The sequence below is a fragment of the Solenopsis invicta genome, chromosome 8, assembly GCF_016802725.1.
Source record: "Solenopsis invicta isolate M01_SB chromosome 8, UNIL_Sinv_3.0, whole genome shotgun sequence".
Lineage (NCBI taxonomy): Eukaryota > Metazoa > Arthropoda > Insecta > Hymenoptera > Formicidae > Solenopsis > Solenopsis invicta.
In genome coordinates, this window is record NC_052671.1 from 19,378,079 (window position 1) to 19,398,412 (window position 20,334).

Below are 20,334 nucleotides of genomic sequence, written 5' to 3' on the forward strand. Positions count from 1 at the left end.
TATATTCCCGTTCCTTGTAATTTTCAAAAATTTATATATTTAAAACAAAATAAATATATGTTAGGCATTTAAGAAAAAGAAAGCATTTTACATGCAAGAAATTCAAGCAACACGGACATCTATTAATGTACAACTATAACCTTAAAATTTTGTATCAACATATCGCAAGGAGGTTGGATACGATAGAATGTTATTACAGAATAGCTATTATAAATAATAAATTTGATATAAAACTGTTTCTTAATTTACCCTGATATCATTATCTATCTTTCAATTTTGTTCTGCTTATTTAAGTAATACATGTGTTACCAATACATGTATTACTACATGCATACAGCGTTTTTTACGCAGGAAATTGAATTCGACGCAATGATAATAACGTAAAAAGCATAAAGTAACTAGGCGGAAGCTAATGTTCCAGTAAAACGATATCATTGGTCGACGCAAGTTACGCTTAGGGTCAATGCACACAGGACGCGTCAACGCGTTACGCGTGGCAAGGTAGCCAATCATTGGCTACTTCGCCACGCGTAACGCGTTGACGCGTATTGTGTGCATTCAGCATTACGCAAGTTACGCCCCATGGGACGGCACCTTCCGCTCTCGTTCCGCGTTCCGCTATTCCGCTCTATGAGACCATGGCTGTGTTCCGATATTAACTGCCAGTACTGAAAATGTATAGTATATGTGACGTGAACTATAAATTTTCAGTACTGCCAGTAAAAACGGAACACAGCCCATATGGGTGGTTGACGTCTCTTGTATGCATTCAACCTATGCTCGTGGAGCTAACTGCTTCCGGAATGTCTAGCACTTCGTACATTCCAATTCTTCCTGACACGCGCAATGAAGACAAAGCCATTTTGTTTGGAGATTCGACGTGGCGGCCGGATTGTCTGGCGACCCGTAACCCGACATGATTCTGTGTAAGTATCCCGCAAAAGTATTCGAAATTATTTATTATTTATCCTTAAACAATGATCAAAATTGTGTAATGTAGAAGTATCGATCTTTGTATGTGGACATAATATGATTCTTAAGCCACTTGTTCATGCCATTTTTGGTTTCGGCGATGTATTTATTGTTTAATCGATTCAGTAATAAAATGATGTTTTTTCGAGTCTTATTCGAAACGATTATAATGATAAATTCTATTATTCTTATTCGATTTAGGTGCGCTTTGTCGCGATCTTATTGGATTAACTCTAGAACCATAAGCTATATCAATTAGACGTACACGCTGCTGACAAATTCTCTTGTGATTTTTAGAGAAATACTTAAAAAAAAATTGTAGCGAGTGAACATGAGCCTACAGTGGGTGCTTTCCAATTGCTTAACACGTTTTGACACATACGTACACAAAAACGCACAAAGTGTAACGGTGTGCATAATTCAATTGGAACAAAATGTGTGTTAATGTGTACAGTTTTGAATAGAGTTAAGATTATTTTTTAAATTTATGCCAATATCTTATTCCTGATAATGGTAGAAAGTGTTTTCATCATTTCAGTTTCATTTATAGCTGCCGCGGTTAGTAATTATTTAATTGAACTAAAAAAACACAAGCTTACATATCCAACTAGTAGCCCTCGGAGATGAGTACGGATGTGTAGTGTTGTGTCGACGATTATGACAATTGGAATGCAACTTGTGTCGCCGTGTGCACAAAAGTGTCTAGAGATATTGCAATTGGAAAGAACCCAGTGTTTCCAATGTAACTCATAACTGTAAAACTATTCAAAATTTATTAAAACTAAAATATTCAGTAAACATTCCTTGAAGTAACTATAAAATCTTTATGTATAATATTGGCAGATGTTTCATGAATTAAAAAAACATTTTTTTTTAATACTTTAAAATAAGGAAAATAGCATTGAAATATAACATGTTTATTGGAAAGATACAGAAAACACATTTTACTTTAGATTATTTTCTTTGAATATATTTGCATATAATTTTTATTTTATTTGTAGATAAATAATAAAATATGTTTGCAAAAATACTTTGAAATGTGTAATTTAAATTTTATATTAGACATTAAATGTATTGTGTTTTATGTTACACATTAAATATATACTTATACTTTTAGGATCAAGTTTTGTTTCAAATTTTGGGAAAATGTATTTTAAAATACAGTAGCACACACATAGTGTTATTATTATACAAATTCAAAGAACAGTTTCTGATATATATTAAAGTTGAAAATATGAATTAACATGGTTATCTACACATTATAAATGATTGACTACAGAGAGACCCATATATTCAGCTACCAGGATTGACTGGAAAAATTTAATAGATAGAAAAAACTGATAAGTTCTAGTTATTGTTCTAGATTTTCCATGGAATAAATTGACCAAAATTTGAAATATTTTTGCTTTAATTAATAAATAATATATAAATCACTGATTTAAAGAAAATAAATGTACAACCACAATGATTTAATCCACTGTCAAAAAGTGTACATTTCAAATCCATCAAATAATATAAAATATTATTTATAATAATAAATATAATAATCATAATAAATTAATAAAGCAAAGTAAAATAGAGAATTTATTTAAACATGAGTTAACTAAATCATTAAAGTCATATTTAAAAATTATTTTAAAGTTGGTTTTTATTTGAATAAGTTTTATATTTTGCTTTATTTTATTAATTTATTATGATAAGCGATATTTTATATTATTTCATGGATTTGGTATATTTATCTTTTGGCACTGAATGAAATTCAACTAAATTATCACAATTGTATGTTCTTTTGCCATCTAATCATTTAAATCGGACATGGATGCCAAGGACGTCAAATAGTGAGGTGAAAATTCAGCCATATTAATCATTATTTTGAATTTTTGACATTGGATTCGTAATCAGAAACCTCAAAAATTCTTAAATAACAAGTTTCAAGTAAATTCAGTTATTTTTGATAATTTTGTCCGCCATTTTAAATTTTGAATTTTTGACATCAGATTTGCAATCAGCGATCTTAAAAATTCCCAGATAGTGATTTTAAAGTATAGATTATTATGCAAATTTAATCTCTAAAAACAATTTTTTAGTATATATTAATTAACAACAAATTATTTATTTAAAATATAATTCTAAAACTTAATTTATTAGTTTGAGGAAACGTTTACAATCCAACAATACCAAACATGTCAAAGGAATATACAAAAGAATTGATGCATTGATAAAATAAAGCTTGGATGGTAGGTGTAGCTCCCAGAGCTACATTGTGATGCAATGGGTTAAGGAATAATGACAAAAATCTGAATTTTTTTTTGTACAAGTACTTTAATTATTTCAGATAATTTTATTTATTTATCTATTTATAGAATAACTAATCTCAAAATACCAAATAAATCTACAATAAATTATCTTCAATTTTTAAAATATACAAAAAATAGATTTATAAAACTTTATTTAAATATTCTATTTTTATTAATTATATGTAATTATTAATTATGCGTGCGCGTGTGCGCGTATATGAATTAAGATAGAATTTATGTAGAAATTTATAAATTTTATATAAGTAAAATTTGTAAAGTTTAAGGATTAGATGAGACATTATGTGTGCATGCAGAAGAGATGGAGAACTATTTACTTAAAAGTTAAAATTATTATAATTCAAGGTTTTATGAAAATGTATAAATAATTTGTTGCAATGTAACATTAATGTTATACACACACATACACACACACACACACACACACACACACATACACATATACAGGGTGAGCCATTTGAATCTATCACCCCAAATATTTCCGTTCCCTTGCATTTTACAAGAAAATGTTTCAGACAAAAGTTGTATGGTTTTGAGGGGGACATAAGATGGTGTCATTCATGTGACCTTGAATAGTAGCTTGAAGGTCACCTTCAATTTTTTAAATGGGACTGCCTACTTTTTATTACACATTCTTGTAGCTTATCTTGAGACCTTTTCAAAACACTACAAGAAAGTTTATTTTCGTTGAGTACTTTCTGAGTTGTGAGGCTTCAAAGTTACGTTGTACTGTAACTTTCAAGCGTCATAACTGGGAAAATCCTTAACAAAAATAAACTTATTTATAGTGTTTTGGAAAGCTCTCGAAATTGACTACAAGAAAATGCAATAAAAAAATATAGAATGTTAGGGAAGTACCGATATCCTTTAATTACTGATACTCTAACATTGTATCTCTTATTGCATATTTTTGTAGATTATTTCGAGTTTTTTCCAAAACACTACAAAAAAGTTTATTTTTGTTAAGTACTTTCCGAGTTGTGACGCTTAAAAGTTACAGTACACCGTAGCTTTCAAGACTCACAACTCAAAAAGTACTCAACGAAAATAAACTTTCTTGTAGTGTTTTGGAAAGGTCTCAAGATAAACTACAAAAATATGTAATAAAAAGTAGGCAGTCCCATTAAAAAAATTGGAGGTGTTCTTCACGTGACCTTCAAGCAACTATTCAAGGTCAAATTAATGACACCATCTTATGACCCCCTTGAAACCATACAACTTTTGTCTGAAACATTTTCTTGTAAAATGCAAGGGAACGGAAATATTTGGGGTGATAGATTCAAATGGCTCACCCTTTATATATATATATATATATATATATATATATATATATATATTGTAGCTATTTATTAACACGAATAGTTTTAGGAAAACATTGTGCTAATTTGTGAAAAATATCTTGTTATTTTAAAAGTGTACAATTCTAAAAAACACATAGATATCTGTTTCTTTTTCAGCTGCTGTGCTACCATTTGTATTGGTGGCATTATGTTCACATTCTGCGCTCTCGGAAGTTACACAATCAACAAATTCTTATTTATCTTTGGCTGACAGAACACGTTTGAAGAGCATCCTTGAAACAGGTTTTCAGTTGAATGATGTATCGTCATTGTACTATGCTGTCAGCGGATATAAACTCCTTGGAGAAGCTATAGCACAAGCAGATGTAATTTTCTTTCTTTTTTTCCATTTTATATAAAGTTATTGTACCAGTTGATAAACAAATAAGAAATTGAGCCAGTCAATAAACAATAAGAACAACTTAATATAATTACATTTTAAGCAAAAGATATTTTAATCAAAACTGTATGAAAATTAGATCTAAATATCAATTTGTGTCATTAATTTGTAATTTGTTTTTAAGTTTTATTATTATTTTTCTTAAATAGCCATTTATTGGTTATTGTTTAGCAATTGTGCAGTGATTCTATATCAATCTTCAATTTTGAAGATTGTATACAAATTATTTTGTGATGAAAAAAAGTTATATTGAAATGCTATGATTGTTTGATTAGTCTTTCTGATGTATAATTTTCTTTTTTGCAGCATATAGTATTATGAACTCTTATAATAATAGTGTTTACGTTTGTTATTTTTAGGCCATCTGCGAATATTTAATAAAATCCAATGGAGAAAACAATACACCCGAAACGGCATTTTATCTTGTCTCTACATGGAAAGCTATTGGAGGCTGTCAAGAGTTTTCTACAAATAGCGCAACAAAGGTGATGTATAATATTAGCATTAGTAATTAAAATTAAATTGATTACGTTTACACGGTTTCATTTACTCCGGAGTAGTTATCACATTGATGTTATGAAACTAGCCAATCACAATCTTTCCATTCTTTGCAGGAATAATTATGATTGGTCAATAGCATAACATCGATATTAATACTTTGGCATAAATTAAACCGTGTAAACATAGTAAATATATAATCAGGATGTTTATTATCCGGAAAACTCTGGAATATTTTCGGGATTTTGTTTTAGTACTCTCAAAAATCCAATTTTTTCCAAAATAAAAATTGCATAACAATTCTATTAGTATTCAAGAAAATTTTTGAAATTATGCTTTTAAAATCTATCTTTCTGACAAAATTGTATTTTTAATTATTTTTTTATGGTGTACAATATAATTGATTATAATAAATATGTATATACATCTACACCCAGAAGTCATTACATATTCAGTTGGTAAAAAAGGATGACTTTAAGACCCCCTTAAGGTTCCTGACTCCTCAACCAAGGAATCTTCACCGAAAACTTCGTGTTGATAGTAATGACGTACCATCGCGGACAATAATAGAAATAATAAGCGTGAAACGTGACAAGTAACGATAAAATTTTGTTTTGCACATCATTTTCTTATTATGTTTTTCATTGTGAAAATGTGACTTATCTCGTATTTACCAAATTCGTGAAAATGGTCCGCAATTATGTATAAAGTTTCTTTGAATTTTATACATAAAAGAATATTTTTTATTTCTTTCAACAGCTGTCCGTGTGTTTTCCTATCTGAATAGACTCCACTTTACGTACTTTTTATGACTATATGTTGACTGTTAAGTGGTAAAAGGATAGTCAAGGCCCATTTTTACAGATGTTTTAAAGCGATCTCATTATTCTGTTTTATCCAAATTCTCTTTATTTACAAATGCAACGACGGAAATTACTTTATTTTTTGTTTGTAACGTCACGACTTCAATATGGCCGCGCGAGGAATTAGAAGCCTTCAAAAATGTTATTGTAATTTTGAATAAAATTTCTAGAAAATTGGTGGTTTCTCTGGGAATTATTTTATAAAATTTGAATAAAAATACACATTCTGGTAATATGTAGCGAAAATGATGTCTATAACTTTCGTTCTACTGTATGAAGAATGAAGACAATGATTATTTCTGAATAAGATGAAAATATATTATAGATGATATTTGTTTGTAACATAATATATGTAGCAATATTTTATTTATTTGCAGATATTTACGAATGTTATACAGAAAGATACTTCTACACTTTCTGATTTATATTATGCAGTGAATGGTTTGACAGCTTTGTCACAAAAGGTATCTTCTGCCAGGATGGATAAATTAATGAAATTAATTCAAGCAGCTTTAAGGAAAGATGACAGTCTCTGGAAGTAAGTTTTTGTGTTTTATATATGTGTATAAAATGCGCAGGGTTGATTAACTAATTACCCATACAGTATAATATGATTATAGCCACATGTAGAAATATTTCATCGCAAGATAGCCAAATTGCAAAATTCTTGCGAAATATTACAACATTGCAACAACCGTAAAAATCCACCTTTAAAAATATTTCAAAACTGTATTTCAAAATATTACAATAAATTACAATTTGTTTGTTTTTAGCATAAAATTCACTCAATAATAAACATGTATTAATGCATATATTTTAATTCTGGAAAAGGATTTCTAAATCTGCAAAAGTAATACATAAGAAAAGTTGTCACAAAATTATTTGACGGTGACTTTAGAATCCTCATAAAAATTTATCTATGTAAAAAAAACATGAAACTTATTTAACGATTCATATTGTAATTATTTTATTTAGGGTAATTTAATTTAAATTACAATGTTATAACTTATAAATAACGCTTTTCAGAATTACCTTTAATTTAATCTTAACGCAATTAAATTAGTTTTTTTATTCATGCAACTTTCAACGTTACGATATCTTATAAACTATTAATTTTAACTTAATTTAATTTTTTTTAAATATATAAACTTTTCTAATTTTGTATTAGCTTGGGATATGTATTCCACATTGCTGCAGACCTAGGTACGTCTGCCGCATTTGCTTTTGATCGTATTGAAGATGCTGTAGTACAAGCTGACGAGGTGGATGGCCAGTACTTACAGTTTGAAGGCGGTCTTTCTATAACAAGTATACATTTACTTATTGCATATAGTATAGTTCCAAATTGATTCTTTATTTTAATTAATTTTAAAATAAATTTTTCAGGTTTCCTTGTTAATGGTATTTTTAAATTATCGACTTCGTTAAAGAAAAAACCGCCGTTGAATTTCCAACAGACTGTCAAATTGGGCAATTATCTTCTTTCGCGGCGTTCCGTGCAAACAACGAAAGGCGTTACAAATTTGCTCTCCGCTTTAACCACTTTGGCGGTCAATAGTCCTGAAAAACCTGTTTGCATAACTCTAGCCGATGGAGGACTTATCATATCTAATAAACAACCATTGGTTACAGTTAAGGTTTGCGATATTCTTGGTCAAGCATTGCCGACCGTACCGAATGTCGTTGCAAATTCCGCCACGCGAGTAGGAGACGATGTCGTTATTCTTAGCAACGAAAGTTTGCAGCCATCTACGGCGGACAAGTGAGTCCACAAGTTTTCTGTTAAATATGATTCCCAATACTTTACTGGATCAGCTTTACCATGTTGACACCAGCTATACCTTGGGATATAGCAATAATTGTTGAATAATCCCTTTAACTTTTTTAAATATAATTAAAGTTAAGAAATTCAACATATAATACTTTTTGCTAATTTTGTTATATATGTTGATAGAAACTTGAACTAACTAATCAAAATTATTTCTATTAAAGTCTTCGTTAATAATCTAGTAAAAAAAGTTTTTATTTCATATTAAAAAAATTTTTTTATATTAATTTATGAAAATTTAAAAAAAATACTTTAAACTTTTATTTTGGAAATTGTAGACTAAGAAGTCTTAGATCATTTCAGAATTGATATATAAAGAATTTTAGAAAAGAAGTGAAAACTTTCTTAGTATTTTTGAAGTATTCTAATTTATGTAAAAAATCTGAGAAATTTTTTAAACAATTGTACAGAAATTTTGAAAAATTTTAAAATTTATATAGAATTTTCTAAAAAAATTTATGAAAATTTTTAAGGCGCGTACTTATAATCGATTATTATTTCAAGATCATCTCAAATAATCTAAGATGCTAATACAGCTTTAATTGGTTAATAACATTTTAAGATGGTATTTGAGTCAATTTAAAATATAAGAATCGACTATGAATACCGGCCTAAAAAAAATGATTGTCAGGGTACTACTTAAGTATCACATGATATTACTTAAATTTCATTGATTATATTCTACAATCTACAATAATTCTTACACTTATTTATGTAAATAAATTCCAAATTTGTAACTAATTAAAAGTATTGACAAAAAGATTGAGTTAGAAATCATCTTGACTAGCTAATATCAAGTTTAGGGTTTTATTATATTGGGTTTTATTATACATATATATTTTTTGTTATATAATGAATCATGTTTGTACATAGGACTCTATTCACGATGAATCTTATGAATGTGAAACCCGATCGCGGTTTTTACAAGATATTGGTAACCGCGGTCTCGGTCACGAATACGATTACTGTGAAAGTTTTATCTGAAGCAATACTGGACTACTTAGAGATCGGTACTGGTGATGCCGATCAGACCACTCAACCAAAACTTACGAGGTAATATAATGTTTTATATATGAAATTTATATTTTTAAATAAAATATTTTACATTTTATGTTTCTTATAATGAACAAATATTTGCAACGGCTAAAGATTAACAATTCAAATAAAGATATTATATGTATAAAAATTAAACAAGATATTCATGTTAATAATTTTGAAATATATTTAAATTAACAAATTACAATTGTTTTGACTTTATATTAAATCATCCTCAGTGTGTAACACTATTTTAGAAAGTCCAGCTTAAAATGTGAAAAGAAGTTACATGACTTTTTGTTTATATATCTTTTAAGAAAATGTTAAATATTCTTAATAAAAATTTTTGATAAACGATAGAAAACGATTCATATTAATAAATTTGCGAATCAGATTCTATATTCAAAACGATAGATTTTATTGGAAATTTTTACCAGGGGTAGTTCCTTTATTACATTACTAATGATCTTATTTAATTTTTAGAATAAACACAGATTTTCCTTCAGGCAAACTCGAACATAAAATAGAAGCTGATTCTCAGCAAAAATTAGTAATGCGATTTTTATTGCGTGATTCCGCCAATAAGAAACCGATGCGCGTGCATCAAGCTTTTGTGCGCCTTATATCTATTTCGACATCTACCAATGACAAACGAGGCCATGAAATCTTTTTCGTCGCCGAGCCTGACGCTGCTCATGTTTATAAGTTTGATATGGTAATTTAATATAGTATATTATATATTATTTTGTTTTTTAAGTGCACACAATTTTTTACGCTCTTTACAAAACTAAATTTTTGTATAACAAGACTACATTCTAGTTTACCAATATTTTAATAATTTTGCAAATATTTTAGCCGGTTGGAACAGCAGCTACAAATTTTGGTTACCAGAGCGGAGAATATAACATGGAGTTAATCGTTGGTGACGCTGTAATTAGCAATCCATTCCGATTCAACATTGGTATAGTAACTCTTAAATTTCCAGAACCGACTTCAATAGAAGGTACCGATAAGGGTGTTTCTTACAAGCAAAAACCAAACGTGTATACAACTAAACCAGAAATAAAGGTAATTTTTCCTTGATTTATGTATGTGTGATGCAAAATGTATAATACCAACCAAAAGTTAGAAAATACTTGCGATTTTTCCATGAAAAGTTAGAAATATATCAGTAAAAGAAGTTACAAATTTTTAAAAATGTATTTTAAAGACGAAAGATAGAACTTTAAATGTCTTTTAATTTCATCTCTGTGATATTTTGTTTTTTAATTCCTAAATAGTATTTTTATTATATTTAAAGGATTACAAAAACAAAAAAATTGTTATAAATCATAGGGGAGACCGGAGCAAATTGTTAGATGGGGTAATTCGATAATTGGAAATATCTTTTTATGGGTACATATTAAGGCTCCTGACTCCTCAGCTGAGAACTCCGCATTGACGGTAGCGACATTCCGTCGCGGACATAATTAGAACTAATACACGTGAAACGTGACAGATTGACGATGAAATGTTATCGTACATGTCATTTTGTTATTATGTGTTTTATTGTGAAAATATGATTTGTCTCGTATTTACCAAATTCGTAAAAATGGACCGCGAGTAAAGTTTCTTTGAATTTTATACATAAAAGAACATTTTTCACTCTTTTCAATAGCTATCCGTGTGTTTTCCTGTCTGAATAGACGTCACTTTACATGCCGTTTACGACTATTTACTGACTGCTAGGCAAAAAAATGATAGTCGTGACCGATATTTAGAAGTGTTTTAAAGCCATCTGATTAGTCTGTTTTATCCAAATTGGCATTATGTAGAAATAGCACGTCGGACAAAATTACGTGCCCATGTGTTTTCCTGTTTCAATAGCTTCACTTTATATGCTTTTTACAACCATTTACTGTTAGGCGGAAATAGGATAGTCGTGACCGATATTTAGAAGTGTTTTAAAGTCATCTGCTTAGTCTGTTTTATCCAAATTGGCTTTATTTATAAATGGTATGTTGGACAAAATTATGTGTCATTTCACGCAATTTCTCGCTTCTGACGTCACGACTTCAATATGGCCGCGGCAGGTACTCAGGAGCCTTAAAAATTTACTTTAAACACTGTAAACACGTCCTAATGTAACGATGTTGCTAAAAAAGTTTTGTTGGTAACGGCGTCATATTAATGTCGTAGTAGTGAAAAATGTGTTTTGCGACAGTCGAAGTTATTTCTGATAGTCAGCATTTCTTCGAAATTTAAATAAGATAACAAGGTTTTTTTGAAAACTTTGAATGTATCGTGTCCAGTTGGATGTATTTGAAATATTTCGTGTTTATTTTTTGCTGTGTGATGTCTATTTTTGTCGATCATACACAATAATGCGCACAGTTGATGTTGGGGCTATTCGTAATACTGAGCACCGGGGCGATTCGTTAATACTGATTACAGCGTTTAACCTAAGTTGGGTAACCCTAACCCTTTGGCCGTGTTACGAACGTCTGCGCTATGCAGAGTTAAGCATTGAAGTAAACTTCTTTATTGATTTAGTTCAAACTTGATAATATTGTGTATTTCAGTATATAGAACATGAATATGAATATAAAATCGACGCTCTTAAGCAGGTAAAAAGTTATAAAGCATTAAAGATTGACACTTGTGAGGTTAGGAAATCTGTCGTACCGATGGCATAAAGACATGCGAATGTGTATGTTTGCATATTTGTTTTTTTTATACCTATATCTTTTTTTTAAATAAAAGAAAGTCTTAACAGTTTTTTTACAGTTTTTCAACTTGAAACACAAATTTCGGAATATTTCCAGACTACTTACGAATTACCCCGGGCTTGGAGCTATTCGTAATTTTTGGTCGACATTTTTATATATACTTCAAAGCAAGTACACTTCCATGTTCTATCTATACCGGCATTGTGAAGGGGAAGATTCAACCTTTCAAACCGTCCCATGCTCCTCTCTCTCTCTCTCTCTCTCTCTCTCTCTCTCTCTCTCTCTCTCTCTCTCTTCCTCCCCCCCCCCATGAATATAGGACTCAGGAAACACAAAAGAAAAAAAGGTCTAACGAATAGCCCCGGTCTCTATATAAAATAAACTTAATGTTTTCATTGTATGTTTTTATTTATTATTTGCTGATTAAAAAGTATAAATATGATGTCTGAAATATGTCCAATAAAAAATGCATTAGGTATATCATGTATTTTTTTTTAATTTATTCGAACAGTTATATCTAGATAAATAGATAGCTAGATAAGATATTTTGGTAATACTGAAGGAGACGGTCTTCCTCACCGATTTTGATGAAATTAGGCTCATTCGATGCGTTTTCACATGAAACTAACGAATCTGGCAGAAAAAAGTGTCGCTCGGCCACACGAACCGAGATATCAATCGTCAAAGTTAGCGATTGTACAGGTTAGAATATCAGTCATCTCGGCGTAATGTAACGAACTGAGCATGCGCTGTGATAGAAATATGCACGAAATTTGAAATGCTTATTAATAATTATATCACTGCCACATTTACTACACTTGCTTGTATTTGCTAAAACATTATGTTGGATTAAAAAAGTTATTAGTTTTTGTGCAATGTAGATTTTTTTTATTAAGGCATGAAAACAAGTTATTTTATAAAATTAATTAATTTAATTAATAGACACATTCCACTTACAGATATCTTGAAACGAGGTCTACATATGTATTGCTCCCTCCACATGAGTTTGCGACTTTCCATACGAAGGGAGGTCCACCCCATTCCCACCCCCACCCATCCCACCCCCCGCGCGCGTGGGGGTGGGAATGGGGTGGACCTCCCTTCGTATGGAAAGTCGCAAACTCATGTGGAGGGAGCAATACGAGTACATATGTAGATCTCGTTTCAAGATATCTGTAAGTGGAATGTGTCTATTAATTAAATTAATTAATTTTATAAAATAAATTGTTTTCATGCCTTAATAAAAAAAATCTACATTGCACAAAAACTAATAATTTTTTTAATCCAACACAATGTCTACTTTTTATTGAACATTTGTATAATATATTTTATAATTAACAGGGAGGGAGGAATAAAATATACAATGATGTAATTATTAATAAAGAAACGTTTCAAATTTCGTGCAAATTTCTATCACAGCGCATACTCAGTTCTTTACATTACGCCGAGATGACTGATATTCTAACCTGTACAATCGCTAACTTTAATGATTGATATCTCGATTCTCGTGACAGAGCGACACTTTTTTTTGCCAGATTTGTTAGTTTCATGTAAAAACGCGTCGAATAAGCCTAATTTCATCAAAATCGGTGAGGAAGACCGTCTCCTTCAGTATTATCGATATTTTTTTTGCATAAAATTCTTATATTTGTATTTTACTACATAAAATAAAAATTTGAAGTCCATCTTTGGATAACATTCTTCAATTTTTCTCTCTTTGAAAAACTCAAAATAAATTTTTCTAAATTAAAAAACAAAGCTAAAGAATTAAAACAAATGTTATTTGCTATAATATTTATATAATATAATGCACTAATTGATTAGTATAATTATTGCTTGTTCAATGTATACAAAACACATAATGTCTATGTATACAAAACACATAATTGTATCAATTCTATTATTCTGACATCACAAGCCATATCCAAATAGAGCAATAAGTTATAATCAAAATAGCATAAAAATGACTCGAGATTGATTGGAAAATTACTTTTAATCATTTTAGGACTATTCTGACGTCATTTTGACATCATAACTTTTCATTTTGCTTCTGGATATTTTCGAATTTACTGTAATAAAATATTTTAGAAACATTCTGTTATAATTTTTTATACAAGTTTGCAATACAGTTTGCAAAATTCTTTCAGAATTTGAACATAAAATGTGAAAGGTCAAAAAGTTTCTAAAAGTTTTTGGTAACAATCTGTGTTGTATGAGTTATATAAAATTAAAAATTTATATTTAAAAAAATTTTTTTATTTTGTAATATATAACTTGATGAAACATTATTTGACAAACATTTTTTTAATTACTTTACAATGAATTTTTAAACTTGAAAATGTTTTTAAAAAAATTGTAAGCATAACAATTTATAAAATGGTTTTACTGAATTTAAAAAGTTGATGGAAAAAAGAAAGAAAATGAGTTAATTATGTGTTTGATTTTCATAATTTTTTTTCAAATTCTTGTAAGATTTTATACTTTTCATGAAATGTAAGAAAATCTCAAGCGTTTATAAATTTATGAACAATACATTCATATGCCAATGCTCGTTAGTGGCAGAAATTTTTCGATAATTTTGCCACCTCCAAAACATTGGTAAAAAATTACGTCAAAGTTACGGTATGTTCACAAAATAACAAAACTTGTGTAATATTTTTTATGCTTTGATGAACATTGATTTTTATTTGAAAGATTTTAGCAATTTTTCTGAACATATTTATTTTTGTTATTTTTTTTCCCAAATTTCAGCACATGTTCCGCGAGCCTGAACGCAGACCTCCGGCATTTGTGTCAAATCTATTCACAGGATTATGCTTGGCACCAATTCTACTATTGTTGATTTTATGGGCTCAGCTCGGTGTCAATATTTCGAACTTTCCCTTGTCCCTAAGCGCAATTACATTCCATCTTGGATTGGGAGGTAAATATAAATTTATTGTGCATATGTGCAAATGTACTATTAATACTATTGTGCAAATGTACTATTAATACTATTGTGCAAATGTACTATTAATACTATTATACTACAACTTTCTATGCAAATGTATATTTTTAGAATGACAGGAAAATGTGATTAAAATAGAAATTTGTTTTATCAAAATAGCAATACATATATGTATTATATACAAAAGTATTCAAGTTATTAAAAAATGGGGCATGGGAATAATCTTAGATTAGAATAGATTAGAAACATAGAAAGATTAGAAAGCCAATAAATTAAGGAGTAATACCATCCCTGAGGCCCTAAAATGATACCCAAGTTTGAGAATTTATTGTAGATAAATGAATAACTTTATATTAAAAAACTTACAGGGCTTTATTGTACATATATTGACGAGTAAACAAAAATATTTTTTAATTTTTTCTTATGCACAAAATGGCGGCGTACTGGCCGATTTACGAAATCGTCTTTTCTTAAAGATGAATTTTTGCGGGCAAGTTTTTTGCTTGGTTTATACTAGAGCAAAACAACAAAAATCTACATTATTTACATATTTAAAACTAATGAAGTACGTAAGGAGTTTTAAAAATATTAATTTTTGTCAAAATGATAACTATTTACAGAAAAAACTGCATTTTTCGTCCAAAAATTTGTTTTAAAAATGCTGATTGCAAAAAGTTTCAACATTTCACAAAAACCTATGTACTTCACTATAGAATATACATATACAAGAAGATTATGGTAAAATTTCAAGTCAATCAGATAAAAATTATAAGAATGACGTCCACAGATTTGAAAAATTGTATTTTGAGAAGAACACGTTTAAAGTTTTGGTAACTGATATTTTGTGTATAAAGTTGGAAATTTTTAATTTATCTCTAATCTGCAATGCTTGCCCCATAAAACTGTTTTTCTATAAATTCAGTAGACTCGTCATATTCCTTTCTAGTTGATAATAATGGTATTCTGGCCTCTTTTGCTTCATCGCGTCGATGACTGCATTCGGCAAGTGTGACCACGCCGCGTATCCGATTCTTGGCAAAAATAATAACTAGAGCCCATTATGAGGCTTAAAACTTGCATAATTTTCATTAGACCGTTGTAACCATCATTATAATAGCAAACAGCCAAGTTTGCTGCTATACCTAAAACATTTTTGCCACTTGCGTAGGATTTTGAAGCTATCGACCATATTGTAGCACTGAAACTCTTGTTGCAATTTTGCGTAAAGTTTCCTATATATCTTGTGAGTAATTCATCGCTATTCAATTCTTCATAAATCAGTTTTACAGCTTTGAATATATCTGCATGGCTGACTTGTGTAATATGAGAGTTTATTAGTGGCCTTTGCTTTTTCATACGAGCATCACGAATTTTCGTCAGTAGGACAGAAATCATGCTGCGGTTTACTATTGGTAGAAATTTTGTGATAAAGTGTTGCTCATATCTCTCTTCATGTCTTCAATGTTGAAGTATTATAAGCCATAATAAACCAACAGTTCATCAATAAGTTTTCCAGTCAATTTACTCTTGCCACTAAGGTCTTTTGTATGTATGTGTGCGTGCGTGCGCGCGTGTGGTTTTTTTTTCTCCCCTCTCTTAAGTTACGCAGACGGGTCTCCATCTATTTTTAAATATGGCTTACGCATTTTTTTTGTACACAGGAAAATCTTTGTAAGGTTCACTATGATGTCTTTAAACGTCTTACTATTGCCGTCACCTACATAATAGCAATATTTCAGGCCATGTAGCTCTTTGGAACAAGAAAACATTATGACAACTGAGTCAACTTCCATTTTAACGGAAGATTCCTTGTAATTTACTTGGAATTTGTTTGCATGATTTTCTAGCCATTTATCATATTTAGTAGTGTTTTTTTTCTTCCCAGAATTTTCATCCTTTACAGTATTTTGATTTAACAATCACATCTAAAACTTTATGTGTATACCAGCCGATTAACGTAATAATTCTAAATAAAAAAGAAAAGCCTCTTTTGCGCTAAGATCTATCGTCAGATTCTGTCAAGCCAGTGTTTTGCCCATGTTCCTCATTAAGTCTATTTTCCTCAATAGCTGCAGTAGCGACGGAAAGATTTTTTATAATGTTATAAAAAGATTGAAACATTGGATGCGATAAGTGCATAAAGGCACAAAACTACTTAGTAATGTCGTTTAGGCCGATACCTTATTAGGTTTATAACAAACACGATACGACGATTTATATCATAAGCATTTTTCAATTAGAAGAATTCCATTAATAACAGTTGGTCTGTATCCTTTACAATTCACTGCAATTTTAAAGCTTAAACCTTGCTTACTTTAAGCAGTAAATGTAATATCTATTTTGTAGTGCTTACATATTAATATCTGAGATAATGTGGAAAAAACAGTGAAAAAATTGATAAAACGATACTCAAAAGACAGAGAAACATCTATTCTAATTGTATTCTTTATTTGAAGACTTTAGCTTTCTTGCAAAGGTGCTCACGCTCTCAGTTTTATTCTCCAATACATATCGATTCAATCACTTTCTTCCTTTAATATTAGTTCGAGCAGCACGTACTAATCATGAGTACCTTTCCTCCCATTGTACAGTTTTTTGGTATCACTTATACTGTTAGGTTTTAACAGTACCACTTATACTGTTAAAACTCTCAAAATTGATTGTAAACAGAAACTGGCATTCCCAAAAATATTTACTGATTTAGTACAAGTAATGACATTTAACAACAAAAAAAATCGATTTTTTTCAAACCTCAGGGGTGGTGTTACTATCTACTTACCTATTTATCTAAAGTGAAAGTATGGCTGTTAATGAGATTAATTAATAATGTAAATAAATCTTAGTAAAATATGAAGAAGGTAATTGGTTATAGGAATGAGGATCATATTTTTAAATGAAGTAAGGATAAATTTAGGCTGAATAGAATTAAGTTTGAAACAAAAGGTTGAATATAGGAAAACAAGAAAAAAAATGAGTTAGAGTACGAGATAGAATGTAGAATGCAAGAGTTAAAAAATAGGTAAGGAAAAGTATAAAGATGTTTAGAAAAGTCTACAAATAACGAATTTTTTACTTAAATTTTCAAGAACTTTTTTACTATAGTATTTTGATTTGTGAATTTTAAAATATTCTATATGATTCATACGTATTCATATAATTCATACTAGCAACTATTACATGTATATATAATAACTATACTTCTTATTGTTTTAAATTAGTGTTGAATGTTTTATTTTGGAAATCTGTACTTTCAACGAGTTAGATTCGTGTATTACAAAGTTATAAGTTTTAGTTTATATTATTTCTTTTTAATATTTAGTCAAATTCAATATTCAAAATTTAAGTAGCTTTTGTTGAGATTATCTATATGATGAAGGAACATTAAAAAGCACGTGTAATAAAATAAATTTATTTAAAAAATGCTTCAAAATATTTCCTAAACTTTTCTGTAATTTTAAATAAAATTCTTGAAATCTGAAAATTTTTAAGAAATTGTTTTAAAAAATTAAGTAAATGTCCTGATAATAATAATGTAAATGAAGTTTCCTTCTTGGCAAAAAGCTGAAAGAAATAAATATACTATTCTACTATAATGTAATAAGAAATACACAAGTTATGCCCGATATTGCTTGACAGATGATGTTGTACAGTCTATCTGTTTTCATTGGGCGCATAATATATTGTGATGTTTTTCTCAAATGTGACGATGTTCTTCGTCACATTTGTAGCCCAAATTCACTACAAATTATATCCACTATATTAATTATATCTATTATCACCACCAAACTGCAACAATATTGTATAAATAAGTATGATTGTCTTGTTTTCAGGTATCTTCGTGCTGTTTGGTATTTTCTGGTTGAAGCTTAATATGTTCGTCACGCTGCGCTATCTTCTTGGCTTTGGTGTTGTTACATTCCTCGCTGGTAATAAAATGCTATCTCAGATAGCACATAGACACAAATCACCGCGTTAATTTGTAATTGTACTCTATTGTGTAAAAATTGGTGAGTCGTAATTGCAATTTGCAAGGTGCATAATAAAGACTGCCATCGATAAGTTCGGAGTGGCTAATTAACTCGTTAACGCGATAGAAATATTGTATTGTGCTGTTTTTTTTACTTCTCACAAATGTATATAAATCACGGAACATGTACATTGTTTACTTTGTTTATTATATGCATCTCTTTGCTATGGCCTGGATTCATTAATAATAAATAATTAAATATCATTCGCATTTTATATCAGCGCTAATTATGATTCTGTTATCAATTTAAGTTTGATCTATAATATTTTTATATTAAATTAGTTAGATTAAATATTATCTTTGTTTACACAATATTATGTCTTATATTAGATGGAGTAAAAAGTAATTTCGTATTTTGCTGGCAGATGTTAATAGAAAGTATTTAATGCAATCTTTATTTAACTATCTGACAGCATATATTTTTCTGAAAGCGCAAGTTTTCTTGCATATTTTCAGCTGTTAATTGACAAAATCTGTTTAGTAACTTTTATTTAACAACATTGTAAACATGGAGCAAAACAAGAAATATTTTCGGTGTTTGATGCTTTTTTATTTTTGCAAGGGTAAAATGCGGCAGGGAAAAACTAAAAAAAGATATGTGCTGTGTATGGAAAAATCATAAACGAACGTGTGTGCCAAAACTGGTTTACAAAATTCCATGCTGGTGATATGTATGAAGATGGTGAAGTAAGCGCTCAGGTAAACCATTAGTAATTGATGATCAAATTGAAACATTGATTGAAAATAATCAACGTTATATGACATGAGAGATCGCAGATCAGTGTATCTCAAAGGACGTTATAAACTTGCTTGGCTGCATGTCTTGGTATGATATTTAGGTACCTCAGAATTTGAGTAAAAATATTTTAATGAATCGTATCTCCACACATCTGAGATTTATATATGTTTATACTTAATGAAATTGTTTAAGTTTTTAAACGGATGATAACGGGCGACGAAAAGTGGATTCTGTATAATGAGCGCAAAAAATGGAAAAAATGAGATGAAACCATCACAAACCACACTGAAGCAAAACGTTCATACAAAAATAGTGATTCTGTATATTTGGTGGAATTGAAAAAATAAACTACGAACTGTTTTCGCAAAACCAGTATTTAAAAAAAAACAGTATTTTATTATAAAATGTTTATTTAAAACATTTTTATCACATTTCTAAAAAGATAGAATTTGTTTTGCAAAATGTTCTCAATATGGCTTTATTCTGAATGCCTATATTATAATGAAAATAATTTTTCACTTATATCAAAATTAAGACTAAAAAGAGTAAAAGATGATTCACTTGCGAAAAAATGCAACTTTGCAGGATGAGAGATCCTAGCTCAACTTTTATCTGTTACTATACGAAACAAGATTAACAATACCGCGTTACTTTAAGTTTTT

At 29.4% G+C, this 20,334-nt stretch overlaps 1 protein-coding gene across 1 annotated transcript; it reads left to right on the plus strand.

Moving 5' to 3' along the window:
• The first annotated feature begins 770 nt into the window (after positions 1-770).
• Positions 771-20,041, plus strand: LOC105196227 (dolichyl-diphosphooligosaccharide--protein glycosyltransferase subunit 2). The gene is made up of 11 exons (XM_039452423.1): positions 771-926; positions 4,745-4,953; positions 5,387-5,512; positions 6,766-6,926; positions 7,557-7,696; positions 7,775-8,150; positions 9,090-9,269; positions 9,735-9,966; positions 10,107-10,319; positions 14,711-14,882; positions 18,737-20,041. The coding sequence occupies exons 1-11, from the start codon at positions 917-919 to the stop codon at positions 18,880-18,882; spliced, it is 1,965 nt and encodes a 654-aa protein (XP_039308357.1). The 5' UTR covers positions 771-916; the 3' UTR covers positions 18,883-20,041.
• The last annotated feature ends 293 nt before the right edge of the window (positions 20,042-20,334 follow it).